The following is a 15699-nucleotide window of genomic DNA, read 5'->3' as shown; positions in this document are numbered from 1 at the left end:
CTCTATACGATGATCGAGCTAGGATCGGAACTCGGAAGGTTAGACCCACAGCGCCACCTTATTTATGCCTTCCGTGCTCGGAGACGACTATATAAGGTTTTCTTTTTTGACGAAATTTTCAAAATTTCTCATTTTTCGCTGTCTGAAAAAAAATTTATATCAGTGAAAATTTTCAGTTGAATTCATGTTTTCATTTTAAATTATTCTAAACCACAATAAAACGACCCACCATATCTTCTATTCTTATCAAAGTCTTAAATTTCTTCAAAGTTATTTAATTTTTTCACTCACATATTTCATGACACTAGCACGCCCACTGTTAGTCCGCTGATATAATATATTATTTCGTTGATATTATATAAATTTATGATGAGTGATAGATTAGAAAAAATTTTCTTATAAATTGACGCTATTTTTTTTGAAAAATCAATTTAAATTTATTTAAATTTAGTCAGAAATTTCTGAAATTTCTTATTTACCGCTAGGTGTCGAAAAATTTTTCATATCAAAAAAGAAAAGCTTATATAATAGCAAAGCACCAGAACCTACAAGTCTATGACGACGCACGAAACAAAGCAATGAAATTACACGGTAAATGTCGCTCATCAAGTTGGCAATTTCTCCGGTCTTTTAAATTTGTCTCAAGCAGAAAACAAGATCATATCCAAGATGCATGCATGCATGCATGGTTGCAGAGCTCTCCGCCGTGTAGTATGAACTATACCGGTCAGGGGCGAAGCTACATGTTAGTTAGGGGGTGCAAATGCACCCCCCAAAATTTATAAAAACAGTGATTAGATCCAAAATTTCATCATATATGCACCCTCTATAGAAGATGTCTATGCACCCATAAGCTAAGTGCACCCCTTTAATGTGCTCTAGCTTCGCCACTGATACGGTAGCGGTTTCTGACTTACGTCGTTGTCCGAGGGCCACGGCGCACGCGTCATGCCGCCCAACGAGTAAAGCAAGCTAAGGAAAGTGTCACTTTAGCTTATGAATGCGAACAGATCATGCTTTCCAAATGCTACTAGAGTATGCTTGACCATGACCGCTGACTGGGTTTGACCTAATAACATTCCGGCTTTGGAAGCTAAGGCCCCGTTATGTTCTCCTTGCTAAATTTTAGCCAACTAAATTTTAGTCACTTTAGTAGCTAAAGTTCCAAACACATTAACTAAAAAGGAGTTAAAATAGTTTAGTCCCACTAGTGACTCAAGAGTAGCTAAAATAATTTTAGCTAGCTAAAATTTAGCAAGAGGAACCAAACATGGCCTAATAAAGGTGTGGTTAGCATGTTTTGGATTTACTTTCTATAAGAGGTGTGCCATACTCGGTTCTAAAATATAGTGCATTCTGCTATTCAAAAGTTGTCGTGAAATATAGTACATTCGGAACAAGAGAGCAATGTTTACTTTAATAAAATATATGATTATTATGTATAAGAAAGTTAATTTATGTACTTGTCATCATAAATGAGAGTTCACTCTTTAATCATGTGGAATAGAATCATATTTCAATAGATTAGGAACCGAGAGGTACATGTGTCTATTTCAATAGATTAGCATGTTTTGAATTTACTTTCTGTAATAAGTGTGCCATATGCAGACTATAAAAGGGGAACAGAAAACTAATTACTACCAAATGTTACGCATACTATAACGGGGAATCGAAAACTAATTACTAGCAAGTGTCTTAAGTGTTCAAAAGTCTAACTAAAAACCTAGACAAAACAGAAGTTCACTAAATTTTTTTACAAAATATAAGTGTTTTCTATATTTCAACCGATCAGAAATTCAGAGAAATTTTCTGACCAAGTGTGCTCCGTCTACATGTAATTTCTAAGGCCTAAAATTCAGCTTAGAATTTCTGAGACGTAACACTTTTTTTCACACAGACTTCATGCACAGTTTCAAAATTTCCCATAGCTCAAACATTTATAGTCAATGGGAGGACAATCCCCACCTGAATTTTATTATATTATGGTCTGAAATAGCGTGTAAAGTTTACAAAGACTTAGAGGACTGACTCATTGGTTAACATCACCCAGTTGGTGATGAAAACGAAAACAAAAAACTTAAAGCAATACATCCGCAACCGGTGTCAGGTTCTAGCTATATATCTCAAGGAATTGGCACCATTGATCAGCTATCTGTTGATTCTTCCTGGGGAACCTGCAACGCCATTGCTGGGCCGTTGCTCTACAAGCAACTATAACCTGATCGATTGTTTGGGTTTCATTTCTGAATATTGCCGCATTCCTCGTCTTTCAAAACTGCCAACAGGAGAGAGCAATGAAAGCTGAGAATTCAGATGGCGGGCTTAGGGTGTGAATGTTGTTCATCGAGTGTCAGTCATGGCGCTAAGGCCAACCCTCTGCTAGAACTCCGTGCTTAGAAGGCATCCACCCATGATGTGTTCAGGGGTTTCATCATGCTCATTGCACACTTCACAGATAGCATTAGAGAGCACATCCTTGCGGTGTAGATTGGTTCAGAACTGAATCCTGCGTTGGGTGAGTAACCACATGAACATCTGCGTTGTGTACTGTGCGTACCCTTATCATTTTTGCGAATGTGTTTACCCTTCTTGATGCAATCAATTTGCTCGTTTGAGTTTATCAACTAAAATCAACAACTACTTCAATAGTTTTTTCTTTCACAATAAATCAACATCAGCATCAATTTTCCAGAAATCTCTAGAAATTCCAAAAACGGGAAAAAAACCTTATGTAGATCACAAAATAAGCCCAATACGGCCCACATTATCTGCAACCTCTAGAACATCACTTGATGGGCCATGGGCCATGGCCACTGCATTCGAACTTAGTTGGGCCATGATTGGGCTACATACTTCTCCACAGGAAAGGGGACTTCGGGTCGACTCAGGTCTTGTTTAGTTCCCAAAATTTTTTAGTGTCCAATCATATACTAATTAGGCTTAAAAGATTCAGACTTTGTTTAGTTCCCAAAAAATTTCAAGATTCTCCGTCACATCGAATCTTAAGGCACATGTATAAAGTATAAAATTTAGACGAAAACAAAAACTAATTACACAGTTTGACTGTAAATCGCGAGATGAATCTTTGCCAACTAAACAAGGCCTCATCTAAAATCCAAACAAGGCCTCATCTAAAACCCTAAACCCTAAACCCTAAAGACCCTAATTAGTCTATGATTGGACGATATTTGACACAAACAAACGAAAGTGCTACAATACCTAAAATCCAAAATTTTTGCCAACTAAACAAGGCCTCATCTTGTGATTTACAGACAAACTGTGTAATTAATTTTAGTTTTTGACTATATTTAATGTTTCGTGTATATACCGCAAGATTCGATGTGATGAGAAATCTTAAAACCTTAGTTTTTTTGGTTTTCTAAACAAGCCTCACCAGTCAGGTTCAGAGTGAGCTATGGACTGCAAGTTTCTCTTCATCAAGGAGCTGTCGTTGCTCTCTTTTAGAGTAAAGTCAAGGCTCTCAGCAACCTTTGATCAATGCATACAAAATCTAGTGTAATCTGCTATATCTTTCTTTATTTTTGTTTCTCTCTTTGTATCTTGAACTACTGTACTTTGGTGGTTTCTTTTGAATCTAGGCCTTGTTTAGTTCACCTCGAAAACCAAAAAGTTTTCAAGATTCCTCGTCACATCGAATCTTACGGCACATGCATGAAACATTAAATATAGACGAAAACAAAAACTAATTACACAGTTTAGCTGGAAATCACGAGACGAATCTTTTGATCCTAGTTAGTCCATGATTAGATAATATCTGTCACAAACAAACGAAAGTGCTACAGTACCGAAAAGTTTTCAATTTTCGGAACTAAACAAGGCCCTAATATAAGCTATGGGGGCTTCCCTACAGATTCCTCAAAAAGAAATTGCTCGATAGCACCTGATGTGAAAAATTCTTGGTCTGATACTAGTTGGCAGGGGCAGAGCTAGAGATTTGTCTCCAGCTGGCGTGTTTGGCGGTGAACGAAGGAGAAGACGGGGATTCGGCCATTTTCTGATGTCAGTGGTCAACAAACGCAATTTTGGGGCACTATATGATGGCTCTAGCACATTGGTCCTCAGAGCTGAGTCAAAATTAAAGAGCCAAGCCTAGTGGAAGAGCATTGTGTGATGCTAGCAGACTGGTTGGGCAGGAGCAGCCGAACAGGGATGCAAGATTGCGGTCATCATATCGTCCAGTCTATTTGTACGAAATATTGCAGTAGTTCTGAACCAATATTGACTACTGCGCCTGCACCACTAATCTGAAGAACACAAGTAATTCTGTCATCTGGCCTGCTGGTGGAAGCTGTGAACATGATATGCACCAGCTTAGGTGCATGTGAGCTAAATTTGGCAGTATACGCTCTGGTTCTGTACATAGACATACTGGGAACTGTAACAAAAGGGAGGCATATACATTTCAACAAATTTGTGGAGCTGCTAATTGTAGATAATGTTTAACATTTCTGTAGCATAGATTCTTCCATGTCTGTGACTGTGAGGCCAAAACAAGATTATTTGATGGCTTAAAATAAGACCATAATCACAAGCATCAACTAAACTTATGTAACACAGTACCCCTTTGTTCGTATACAAAATGGAAAGATTGAACAACAATTTTTTGCCTTGTCCTGTCAGAACAAGAGCATGGTTCTGCAGAGTCTCTGAGTGATTGAAGGTTTTGACTTTTGAGTATAACCATCATATCCTACATCAGCTATTCAGCTCTGCTCTGATGCTGTAAGAAGAGTACTAGCATTTAAGGATAGATAGGTTGGCTGTTGTTAAACATAGAATAGATAAATAAAAAGAGTAATCCTAACATTTTTAAAAAGAAACATAAATGTATTAACCAAAGTTACATTATGTCAGGTAGCTAAAAAGAAATGGATGTTACAGAGATTCTCATATTCTGTGGTTATAAGCCTATAATAGGTTTATCTATGGGCCACAAAAAGAACTTGGGTTAGGAAAAGGAGAATCCAAAAATAACTATATATGATTCGTATCACAGAACAGCATGCAAACTCCGAAAAGGAATAGAGGTTGCACAATGACCAGATACTGGGAAAGCCCAAATATTGAGAACATCATATGATAAACGAACTTTTCTCAGGTGATTAATTGTAGACAGATTCATCTGGAAAGATATCCGGGACATCCGCACCATGTGTTGTAACTAGGGCCTTGGCCTTGTTTAGTTCCGAAATTATTTCGGATTTTGGTACTGTAGCACTTTCCTTTTTATTTGACAAATATTATCCAATCATGAACTAACTAGACTCAAAAGATTCATCTCGTGATTTACAGTCAAACTATGTGATTAGTTTTGGTTTTCGTCTATACTTAATGCTTCATACATGTGCCGCAAGATTCGATGTGACAGAGAATCTTGAAAACTTTTTGGATTTTGGGGTGAACTAAACAAGGCCCTTGTTTAGTTCACCCAAAAACCAAAATCTTTTCAAGATTCTCCGCCACATCGAATCTTACGCTACATGCATGGAGTATTAAATATAGACGAAAATAAAAACTAATTGCACAGTTTACCTGTAAATCACGAGATAAATCTTTTAAGCCTAGTTACTCTATGATTGGATAATGTTTGTCAAATAAAAATGAAAGTGCTACAGATCTGAAGAACTAGTAGTTCTTCTCTGTTTCAGCTAAAACCAAATAAATCTCAGATTGATTTTTGCATCTCCAACTTGAAGTCTCTCCAGAGGTCAGCCGTTTCAGCCCACTACTGCAGTGCACTTGTCCTTGTAGGAATCGAATGGGCCGTGAATGATTTTTGCAGGCCCAATTACGCACTGGCTGCCAACGAAGCCCATGAAGGAGGCCGCCGCGGCGGTCGTCGTAGAATCGGCGCCCCGCCGCGTGTGAGAGCGAGAACCGAACAAGGGCGGCGGCGAGGAAGAAGAAGGTGAGATGAGACACTACGCTCTGCTCCAACGCCATCTCCATCACGATCTCCTTCACCAACGGCATCTTCGAAGAAGCTAGCTGCGGAGGCCGCCTGACTCGGTCAATAGGCGGCGCATCCAGACCTCTGCCAGCCTCGTCGTCCTACCTTGCGACTTGCGAGCTCGCCAGGGTCTCCACGGGCATCGAGGTCGTCACCAGGTTCTCCTTCTCCTAGGTTGCCTACCTCTGGTCTCCCGTACAGCCGTACTTGCAGTGATAGTTGGGTGCCTCTGTTTGGTATGGCAGCAGTATAAGTGAAATTATGAATGAAATTGGATGGACGCTCAGTTAGGAATCCCAAATTCAATTGGGTTTCTGAACTGCTACATCTTGTATTTCTCTCATCTGTGCAGCCTGGTTGCCACAAAGACATAGTTTGAGCTAGAGGCTGCTTTAATTTCTTACATTTACATATAATTAAATTTCTACAGGAACTGTATTGTAGTATGAACCTGTAGGCTGTAGTCTTTGGAAAATTGAAATGCATATGCTTAATCTTTCAATACAGTCATTTTTTTAAATGTTTTGATCCATAATCAATATGTCGATGTGGAGCATAGAGTATGCTATGAATCATCGCTGCTATAGAGACTCAAACATTTCATATCTAAAGAGGGTACATTTCTAATATTGCAGGTGGCTGCATACATCCACAACATATGCTAATACACCTTCAGCTGTGATCATTGCTCTTGCAAATAACTGCAGTTGGTGCCTTCTCAAGCATTTATTATCTTAAGGAGGTAAATTTCCCTGTCATTTTACTTTTCCCTTTTACACTCATATATGATAAACAAACAGACCCAAAAGAGACTTCAATCCTCACATGCATGTGCTTCAGTTGTTACACCAATTTGCATATATAATCACATGCTACAACAATGATCAGTTGTTTCAGTTGACAACATATATGCAGTAAGACATGCGCTAGAGCAATGATCACATTTTGCCATTTTTAGCTCTACTTATTCAGTGTTGTTTGAAAATTACTACAAGATCGTTCCTGCTCCATGTTCCACCACAAGAGGTCTGACAAACTTGAGGTATGAATCCCTGATAGCATGCATCTCATTGACCGCATCTTGTATCGGTGTCCTCTCTCTAGGCTGTTTTCTTGAGCAAGATACCCCTAGAGCAATGACATGAACCAAACATTTCTCAATTATGTTTCTTGTATTACTATCATGGGTGCCAGTGTGTAGCCACATTGTCGTATCAGCTATCTCCCAAATTTTATCTGGAAGAGCATCCTCTGAAAACTTATGTAGATCCATTGAACCTCTAAACATATCATCTGTTGGGCTCCTCCCTGTAAAAATCTCGAGCAGCAATATGCCGAGGCTATAAACATCGCCAAAAGTTGTGATGGAAGAACCTTCACCGTACTCTATTATCATGTAAAAAGAAATAAAGGGAAGTAATGATCATCATGCCATATTTATGAAAGGATTTGGTGTAAACAAAAAAAAATCCAAAACATAGCATTTACCAGGAGCAACATAGCCAATGGAGCCTATGCCAATTGTGCTATTGGAATTTTGCACAATTATACTTTCACTTTCTGAAATGATTCTAGATATGCCAAAATCTCCAACTCGGGCGCTCATGTCTTGTGAAAGGAGGATGTTGCTTGGTTTGAGATCACAGTGGATGATTGGTGGTTGGCAGTGATTATGAAGATAGCCCAGTGCATCCATGATATCAACAACGATATCTAGCCTTTGTGCAAGGCTGAGAGTATTGTTCGAAGTGGGCATGCCAGATTCTATATGGAGCCAATGATTCAAGCTACCATTTGGCATGAACTCAAAAACCAATGCCTTGAAATCCTGACCTTGTTCATTGATGCTTGAGCAGCATGTGATGATCTTCATAAGGCAGCGGTGGCGCACCCTTCTCAGTGCCTCACATTCGGCAACAAAACTTTTAGTAGAGCCAGATTGTTGAAGGTCAAAAACCTTTACAGCCACAACAGTCCCCTCAGCTTGAAAAAGACATTTATAGACTGTCCCAAAGCTCCCTCTACCAAGCAAATTAGCTTCTGAGAATCCATTGGTTCCATTCGATAATGCATGATAAGAAACTCTTTCATATTGTTCCTCAACTGTTGGTGGTTGGAATGGGCCCTTCTGCTTTCGTCTTTGCTTCCTGTAGATCAAGTGAACGAGTGCAATAACAATAGCTAATAATAAGAGTGCAAAGGTTGTTGCTAGCGCTATTATAAGATGCTTCAGTTTCCCTCTTCTGTTCTTTTGCACAGAATCTATCTTGCATGGAACTAAATGAAGCTGGGGTATTCCTCCACAAAGCTTGTTATTTCCAATGATTGATATGTTATCCAACATTGTGAAAATCCCATCTTTTGGCACTTCCCCTCGCAGATCATTGAAGGACAAATCCAAGTTCAACAATGATGTCAAATTCTGCAGAGCTGTAGGGATTTGTCCAGACAAATTGTTGTGTGCCAGGCACAGTTCTTCTAGACCAACAATACTTCCTATGGCATCAGGAATAGAACCAGATAATTCATTCATTGACAGGTTGAGTGTAGTTAGAGCCTTGTTTAGATGTTGTGGTATGCTTCCGTTAAACAAGTTACTGTCCAACCTAAGTTCTTGCAGCACAGTGCACTTCCCAACACTTTCAGGTATCTCACCAGATAATTGGTTCCCTGATAGAACTAATCTGTTAAGGTTCACCAAGTTACCAACTTCATAGGGTATAGATCCTGATAATGAATTGTATGAAAAATCTAAGTAACTTAAAGTTAGAAGTGGCAGTTCAAAAATCTCTCTAGGAATTGATCCATTCAGGTGGTTCAGTGACAAATCAAGGGAAAATATACTCTTCATCTTCCCTATGTTTGGTGGAATTGGTCCCTCTAGATTGGTCTGATATGCATCAAGGATAGCCAATTTTGAGAGGTTGCCAACAGACGAAGGTATTTGTCCTGACAAGTTAATATTGAACAAACCAAGTGCAGTCAAGTTTCCTAGTTTGCCAATGCTATCTGGAATTTCTCCAGATATATAAGTATTAAAAATACCAAGGATTTCAAGGCCAACCAGATTGCCGATCGAGGAGGGGATGCCTCCCCAAATTCCAGTGTTGTCCAAGCGGAGTCTTTGCAGGTTTGTTGAGAGATTCACTATTGAGCTTGGTAGCTGTCCAGTGAAAGCGGTGTTGTTAGAGATATCTAATATTTGGAGCTGGCTGCAGTTTGACAAAGAAGTAACAAATTCCCACCCCTCCGCATGGTTAGCTTCTAACATGTTGTTGACCAAGTGCAGATGTTGCAGTGCTCGTAGTTTCCCCATGGTGCGAGGCACATATCCACTAAGCAAATTCTGTCCAAGGTGGAGTTGCCGAAGTAGTGTGAGGTTAGAGAGCGAAGCAGGGATGGGCCCAGTGAACTGGTTTGCCACATAGTCAAGGATTTGCATGCTTGGAAACTTACTGCCGATATCCGTAGGCATACTACCACTGAGCATGTTCCACTGAATATGCAACTTTTCCAAGGAAGACAAATTGTAAAGGGACATTGGGAGCTCACCAGAGAGGTTATTGTTGTAGCTGAGATCAAGATACCAAAGTTCCCTCAGGACGCCAAGACTAGTCGGGATAGTACCCTCGAGATGATTGAACGAGAGATCTAGGATACTCAATGATGATAAGTTAGCCAATGACGCCGGGATCGGTCCCGTAAGGTTGTTGTTGGTCAGGCTGAGCACCTTGAGCTGCTTCAGGTTGTGGCCGAGCTCAAGGGGCACGTTGCCGCTGATATTGTTGAAGCCAATTGCCATGATCATTAGACTAGTGCAAGAGCTCAAGTTGGTTGGGATTGTGCCAGAGAAGGCATTGTGTCTCAAGTCGAGAGTATGGAGATGGCGCAGATGACCAAGGCTCACGGGGATGTTCCCGCTAAACCCGTTTGAGGTCAGGTTCAGAATCCTCAAGGATGATAGGTTTCCAATGACGAGCGAGAGGACGCCGGTGAGCCCATAAGACGGCAGGCTCAACGCCACCACTCGGCGGCGTGTGCCCCGGCACCTCACCCCCTCCCAGCTGCAGTACCCACCGGTGGTGCTGCGGTTCCACGAAGCAAGAGCATCGCTCTTGCCACCGGCTGCTGCGGCCTTGAAGGCCAGGAGAGCGGCCTCGTCGCCGGCTTCTGCAGCCACCGGTGTGGCGCCGAAGCCCAACATCGAGGCGGTTAGCAGCAGCAAGCACACCGTGGGCAGCACCGTCGTGCAAGTTGCTCTATAGCTACGCATTTGGAGGATTGATGGGCTGCGTCTGCTGTGCTGGTGTAGTATGTGTCTCAACCAGGTGTGTAAGAGTAAGACTAGCTGTGTTAATACATGCAACCTGTGCTTAGTGCTGGTGCTATTTATAACAGCTGATTTATCCTATCTTGTGTCACCATGATATGACATGCATCTCACTTGTATAATTGCTCCCCATAATCTTAGTGCTGGTGCTAGAGTACACTGCTGCTCAATGGGAAGGCCGGAAGACCAATTCAGCACCGGCTGGACTACGACAAGGTGACCTACTTTCTCCTATGCTTTTTGTTTTGGCAATGGACCCCCATACAAACGAGCACTACAAATGGCAACAGATCAAGGATTCCTGAATCCTGAGTCCAATCGTTAGCTGACCCAATCCGCATGACAACAATTCTATATACGCTGACGATGTAGCACTGTTCATCCGACATTGCAGCTCAGATACTTGCAGCAGATTCTGAAAACATTTGGAGAGGTCACAGGTCTTCAAAAAAGTCAGAAATTTATGGAATTAACTACGAAATCAATGAAGCTGACCTCGTTGAAACCTTCCAAGCTAGGGAAAGTTTGCCAATTCCTTCCCCTGTAAACAAAAGCCGGCAGACTAATTAACTATCGATAAATTGACTGATCGCCCACTGCGTCGTTGATTGCTCGATCGTCGCGAGCGCCAGGAGCCCACAAGGCAGAACCTCAGGAGGGGTTGACGATGTTGACGTGGAACGTCCGGCCGATGCTGATCGCCTCGTTCGGCAACTCCTCGCCGGCTCGCCGCTAGGCCGGCCGCGAGTACGTGCTGCAGGAAATTGACGGCGACCTCTCGCACGCGCGGTTGCCGGTGCCGGCGATCATGATATATAAATTAAAGCGCATTTATTATTATTATTATTATTATTATTATTATTATTATTATTATTATTATTATTATTATTATTATTATTATTATTATTATTATTATTATTATTATTATTATTATTATTATTATTATTATTATTATTATTATTATTATTATTATTATTATTATTATTATTATTATTATTTGGAAACTAGAGGGGCAAAAGCCCCTACAGAAAATGCATTAATAAAAAAACAGGAAAAGAAGTACAGAAAACCAGAGTTACACTTAAGGGGAAAAAAAAAAGTTGGACAGAATCACCTTCTTGACGGACTTTTTCGCATCTGCAAGGAAGACTAACTTCATTTTGATCTCATTAAATAAACAATGTCATCATCAAATCAAGAAACTGGTGGAAATTTTCTCCGACAAATTGATGAATAATATATAATCCAAGCCTATAGATCTAGTAATAGTATCTCCAGTAGACTAGCTAAATAGACTAGCCTGGCAGTGGCAGGCCATGGCCAGCGCAGAAGAAGCCGCTGCACTGCTGCCTATGCCTGGCCGGAGTAGCGGCGACCATTGCAGTGGCAGCAGAACTCGGAGGAGCGCCGCCGCCGGCACCCGGCAGCGACAAGACGGGGAAGGCGGAGCCGAGGGGAATTGGCAGAGCCCAAACTTTGCGGGCCGAAGTATTTACTGGGCTGTATCGAGGCCATCGTGCACTTCCCAAGGGCTCCTTTTCTGTCGGGAAAGGATGGGGAAAATAGGTAGCCCAAACGTGGCCCATCTAAGGTAGAATGTTAGTGAATGCAGCGGCCATGGCCCATCAAGCGATATACTAGAGGTTGCAGATAATGCAGGCCGCATTGGGCTCCTTTTTGTTTTCAGAATTTCTAGAGATTTTTGGAGAATGTTGTAGTGCTAATACTCACATTACATATGCTGATTTGTTATAAAAAAATAGTATAATTAAAATAGTAAGACGATTGATGCTGATTTATTATGAAAAAAATATTACTGAAGCAGTGAGCAGGATGATTGACAGAAGAAAGGTAAACACATTCGCAAACAAGATAAGAAGGGTACGCACAGTACACAAAGACGGGGGATATTATAGGTAATAGATGGATGGTGACAGAGCACAAACAAAGTCGCACACGATCGACGTGCCCACAGAGCAGGGGGCATGGCCTGCTGCTGTGCTGCACTGCACCCACAAACACACAACACAACACCGACTGCTAGTAGATGAGCCCCCGGAGGAGCACGGGAAGGACGACACGACGCCAACATCCCAGTACAATTATTATTGGTTCCCATCAGTACCAGAACCACTAGCATATGGTGCCATGGCACTCGACTGACTGGCTGACTCAAACACACACACAGTGACGACACTGCTATACTACAGCTAAGGGAATCCGTCCTTCCTCCGGGCTGCAGTGCAGTGCAGGGGGTTATTATACAGCTCACTTGCAGGTGCAGGGGTTGCAGCTGCAGTTGGGGCCGCACTTGCACCCGTCGTTCTCAGCTCCGGCGCCGGCCGCCGCCTCGAACCCGCCCTCGGCGTGCCTGCATCCATCGTCACGTACCAGGCAAACACAGTCAGTACGTGCGCATGCGTGCTCTCACAGGAGTACTAGCTACATACATACATGTATAACAATACACAGCAGCATATATACTGTGGATTTACATGATACAACGTGCAGGTAGGGGGAGCAGACGAGTGACCAGAGATCGATCTTTGTCATGTTCCCTACCAGAACGTATGCCGTGTCAAGACTTTTCAGTACATGACAAGTGCCAACAAAAAAAAAAAAAGACTATCGTCATATCAGTGTTGTTTTTCAAGGTTTTCTTTGCTGGCGCAGAGAAAAGCAGCAGAAGCATGCATGTCTATCTCAGTGTTTAATTAATTCCTTGACGATGGCACATGACATCGCAGCGTGTGATTTCGGTGTCGTCACCTTTTTACGGTTGCTGATGAAACTTTCACTACACGTTACTCCAGTGCTGCTAGCAGTACAAAAATCGATGGCAAATAGGACAAAAATAGTAGAGTAGAGATCACCACATGTGTTGCTGGCTATTAATTATTAGCTAGGAGCCCGTCATATCGATGGAGCCAAGAAAGCAGAACTGTACAGAAAACGAGAGAGGGATGAGGGAGCATGCATATATACATACCCCTTGGACGATGGTGCGACACCCATGACGAGAGTCTTGGCGGTGGTGGTCACCTGCTGCTCAGCCATGTCCGGGTACATCTTGCACCTGCATACACACAGACAGATCGATAGGATGACGATGAGCACGACGAACAACCCGGCCAGAAAAATCATCATATACGACCTTGAAAAAACAAGAACTTTCATAAGAAAATCAAGCCGCCCGCAGCCGTGGGAGGGAGGGAGAGAACGATCTCCTATCTCTGCACATAATCCTCCCTCCAGCATCAAAGATCCATACACACAGGCTAATAAAATCATGACATATTCTATTACTTGTATACCCCCCCCAAAAGTTTTTTGTTTTTATGTATGTTATTAAAAAAGAGAGAGAACATTTCTACGGAAGCACAGCCTGCCGGATCGAAGCACAGGTCTGATGAAGCCGCAAGGCGAAAACAGAGCCAGATCAGCAGGGAACCCACCATTTCATCATCAGATCTGACTCCGAGAGAGAGAGAGAGAGAGAGAAAGAGAGAGAGGAATAAGGGAAGGGAAGAAGTGCAGGCACAGGCAGGCTTATTACCCTCCGCAGCCGCTGCCGCACTTGCAGCCGGAGCCGCACCCGCAGTTGCCTCCGCAGCACGACATCCTCCGCCAAAGGAACTGATGGAATGGAATGAAGCTCGCCAATAATCAAACGATCGATCAGGATGGAGATGCAATCTTGCCCTGCTCCGACTCCGATCCTCCCTTTTATAGGCCCATGGCGCAGGCAGGGCCATCTGGCCATCCACGCGGCGCGGGGCCTGGATGCACCTCGTGACGTGGGGGCCGCCTGGGTGCGCGGAGTTACGCTTCTGCCCCGCTTGCGGTCGCCGTCGAGTGCACGGCTCTGGCCGTAGCCGTCCATGATGATGCCATGAGACGCGGACAAATGCGGTTCAGCAGTCGTCCTATGCGGCCAGAGCCGTTACTGCGGGCGGTGTGATCCGGGATTTCGGTGCGGCGGCGTCCACGCCTTGCGTTTGCATGCATGCCCGTTACTGCCGGCCAGAGTCCTCCTCCACCTACTGCAATTTCTGATTTCTTTTCTTTTTTTGGTTACTATTATTGCTGTTGTTTTTTTTTAATTAAGCACTCATAAATTACACCTAGTGTATCTCACACACTACTATTCTAGACTAGATTTGCTGGGACCAATATGTTAATTTTCTAAGGCCAGCATCTATCCTCAGTTGTTCGCTCACGTTTCGACGACTGAATTGATTTGATTTCAGATGACTACAAGACTTGCGTAAGAGACTATGGTCCGGTTCGCAAAAAAATTTAAATTTTGACACTGTAGCATTTTTGTTTTTATTTAACAAAATATTGTTCAATCATGGAATAACTAGGCTTCAAAGATTCGTCTCGCGCTAGTTTTTGTTTTCATATATTTTTAATGCATCATGCATGTGCCGCAAGATTCGATGTGATGAGAAATCTTACAAAGTCTTTGGAATTAAACAAGGCCATAAGGGAATGAGTGGATCTCACCTAGATATAAGGTATGTTTACTCGTGCCTTGAAAACAAAATGAAACCAAACCATTTCATCATGCGCCTTGAAAACGGATACGAAACAACGACCCCACACGTCCCCTTTGATCAGATACTTAGAGCATTTCCACCTGATTTATTTTTATTTTTTTTTTACAAAAAATACTGTGGGGGAGATCCCTACCAGTGCACAAAATTTTAATTAAAAAACAGAGATAGAGAGATGCTTTTTTTTTAGGATACCACTTAAAGATTATAGCAAAGGAGATAAGATAAGAGATCTATTGTGCCACGTACCTTCATCTTGTAAAATACTATGTTCAGGTATAGGAGATTGGATACGATATCCAATGGAGATGCTCAACTACCAAGTTGACTCGTACAAAATAAGGGACAAAAGGTTGTCTTATTAAGCACAAAGCACAAAAAAAAAAAAAAAAATAGAGCACTAGACGCACTCCCTTAGGCCACCCGGGACCTTGGGGAGGCACGAGATGGTATAGCTACCGAAGCTCAACAAGGTGTGTGGGGAGGAGGAATTGGACGGTGTAGAGGATAGAGGTGAGCTTGGCCGTCGGGAATCTGAGCATACGGAGGAGAATCTGACGGCACGAAGAAGCAAAGGTACTCATCTCCATTGGTGCACCCTCGCCAGCAGATTTGGCCACAACGGGGATGAAGAAGGAGGGCGCCAAAGGAGGAGCTCCACAGGAACGGCCACCATAGGAGAGCACAAGGTGAGTAGGGGCAACCATGCATGATGGAGGAAAAGGCACAGGCCGAGGGAAGAGAAGAGCTAAAGTGATTTTTCCCACAACCCTCTCCTAGCCCGTTCCATGTTGTTGTGCAAATGATGCCGTGGAGAGAATTGAGGGGAGGAAGCCCAG

At 42.5% G+C, this 15699-nt stretch overlaps 2 protein-coding genes across 2 annotated transcripts; both read right to left on the bottom strand.

Moving 5' to 3' along the window:
• LOC8073302 (receptor kinase-like protein Xa21) lies at positions 6960–10569 on the bottom strand. Its single transcript, XM_002455153.2, has 2 exons — positions 7460–10569; positions 6960–7357 (listed from the first exon to the last, which is right to left on the bottom strand). Exons 1-2 carry the CDS (start codon positions 10242–10244, stop codon positions 6960–6962), a joined length of 3183 nt encoding a protein of 1060 aa, XP_002455198.2. The 5' UTR covers positions 10245–10569.
• On the bottom strand, positions 12184–14054 carry LOC8073301 (metallothionein-like protein 2A). Its single transcript, XM_002455152.2, has 3 exons — positions 13858–14054; positions 13291–13377; positions 12184–12672 (listed from the first exon to the last, which is right to left on the bottom strand). The coding sequence occupies exons 1-3, from the start codon at positions 13920–13922 to the stop codon at positions 12570–12572; spliced, it is 255 nt and encodes an 84-aa protein (XP_002455197.1). The 5' UTR covers positions 13923–14054; the 3' UTR covers positions 12184–12569.

Source organism: Sorghum bicolor, chromosome 3 (assembly GCF_000003195.3).
Source record: "Sorghum bicolor cultivar BTx623 chromosome 3, Sorghum_bicolor_NCBIv3, whole genome shotgun sequence".
Taxonomy (NCBI): Eukaryota; Viridiplantae; Streptophyta; class Magnoliopsida; order Poales; family Poaceae; genus Sorghum; species Sorghum bicolor.
The sequence above is the reverse complement of the archived record's forward strand: the minus strand, read 5'-3'. Positions and strand labels throughout refer to the sequence as shown.

Excerpts from the sequence above, each read along its gene's own strand:
- LOC8073302 (XM_002455153.2), bottom strand. The coding sequence starts at position 10,244 with ATGCGTAGCTATAGAGCAACTTGCACGACGGTGCTGCCCACGGTGTGC. Across the intron at positions 7,358-7,459 it reads CATTGGCTATGTTGCTCCTG|AGTACGGTGAAGGTTCTTCC; the intron begins GTAAATGCTATG and ends ACATGATAATAG.
- LOC8073301 (XM_002455152.2), bottom strand. The coding sequence starts at position 13,922 with ATGTCGTGCTGCGGAGGCAACTGCGGGTGCGGCTCCGGCTGCAAGTGC. Across the intron at positions 13,378-13,857 it reads TGCGGCAGCGGCTGCGGAGG|GTGCAAGATGTACCCGGACA; the intron begins GTAATAAGCCTG and ends GTGTGTATGCAG. Across the intron at positions 12,673-13,290 it reads GTCGCACCATCGTCCAAGGG|GCACGCCGAGGGCGGGTTCG; the intron begins GTATGTATATAT and ends CGATGGATGCAG.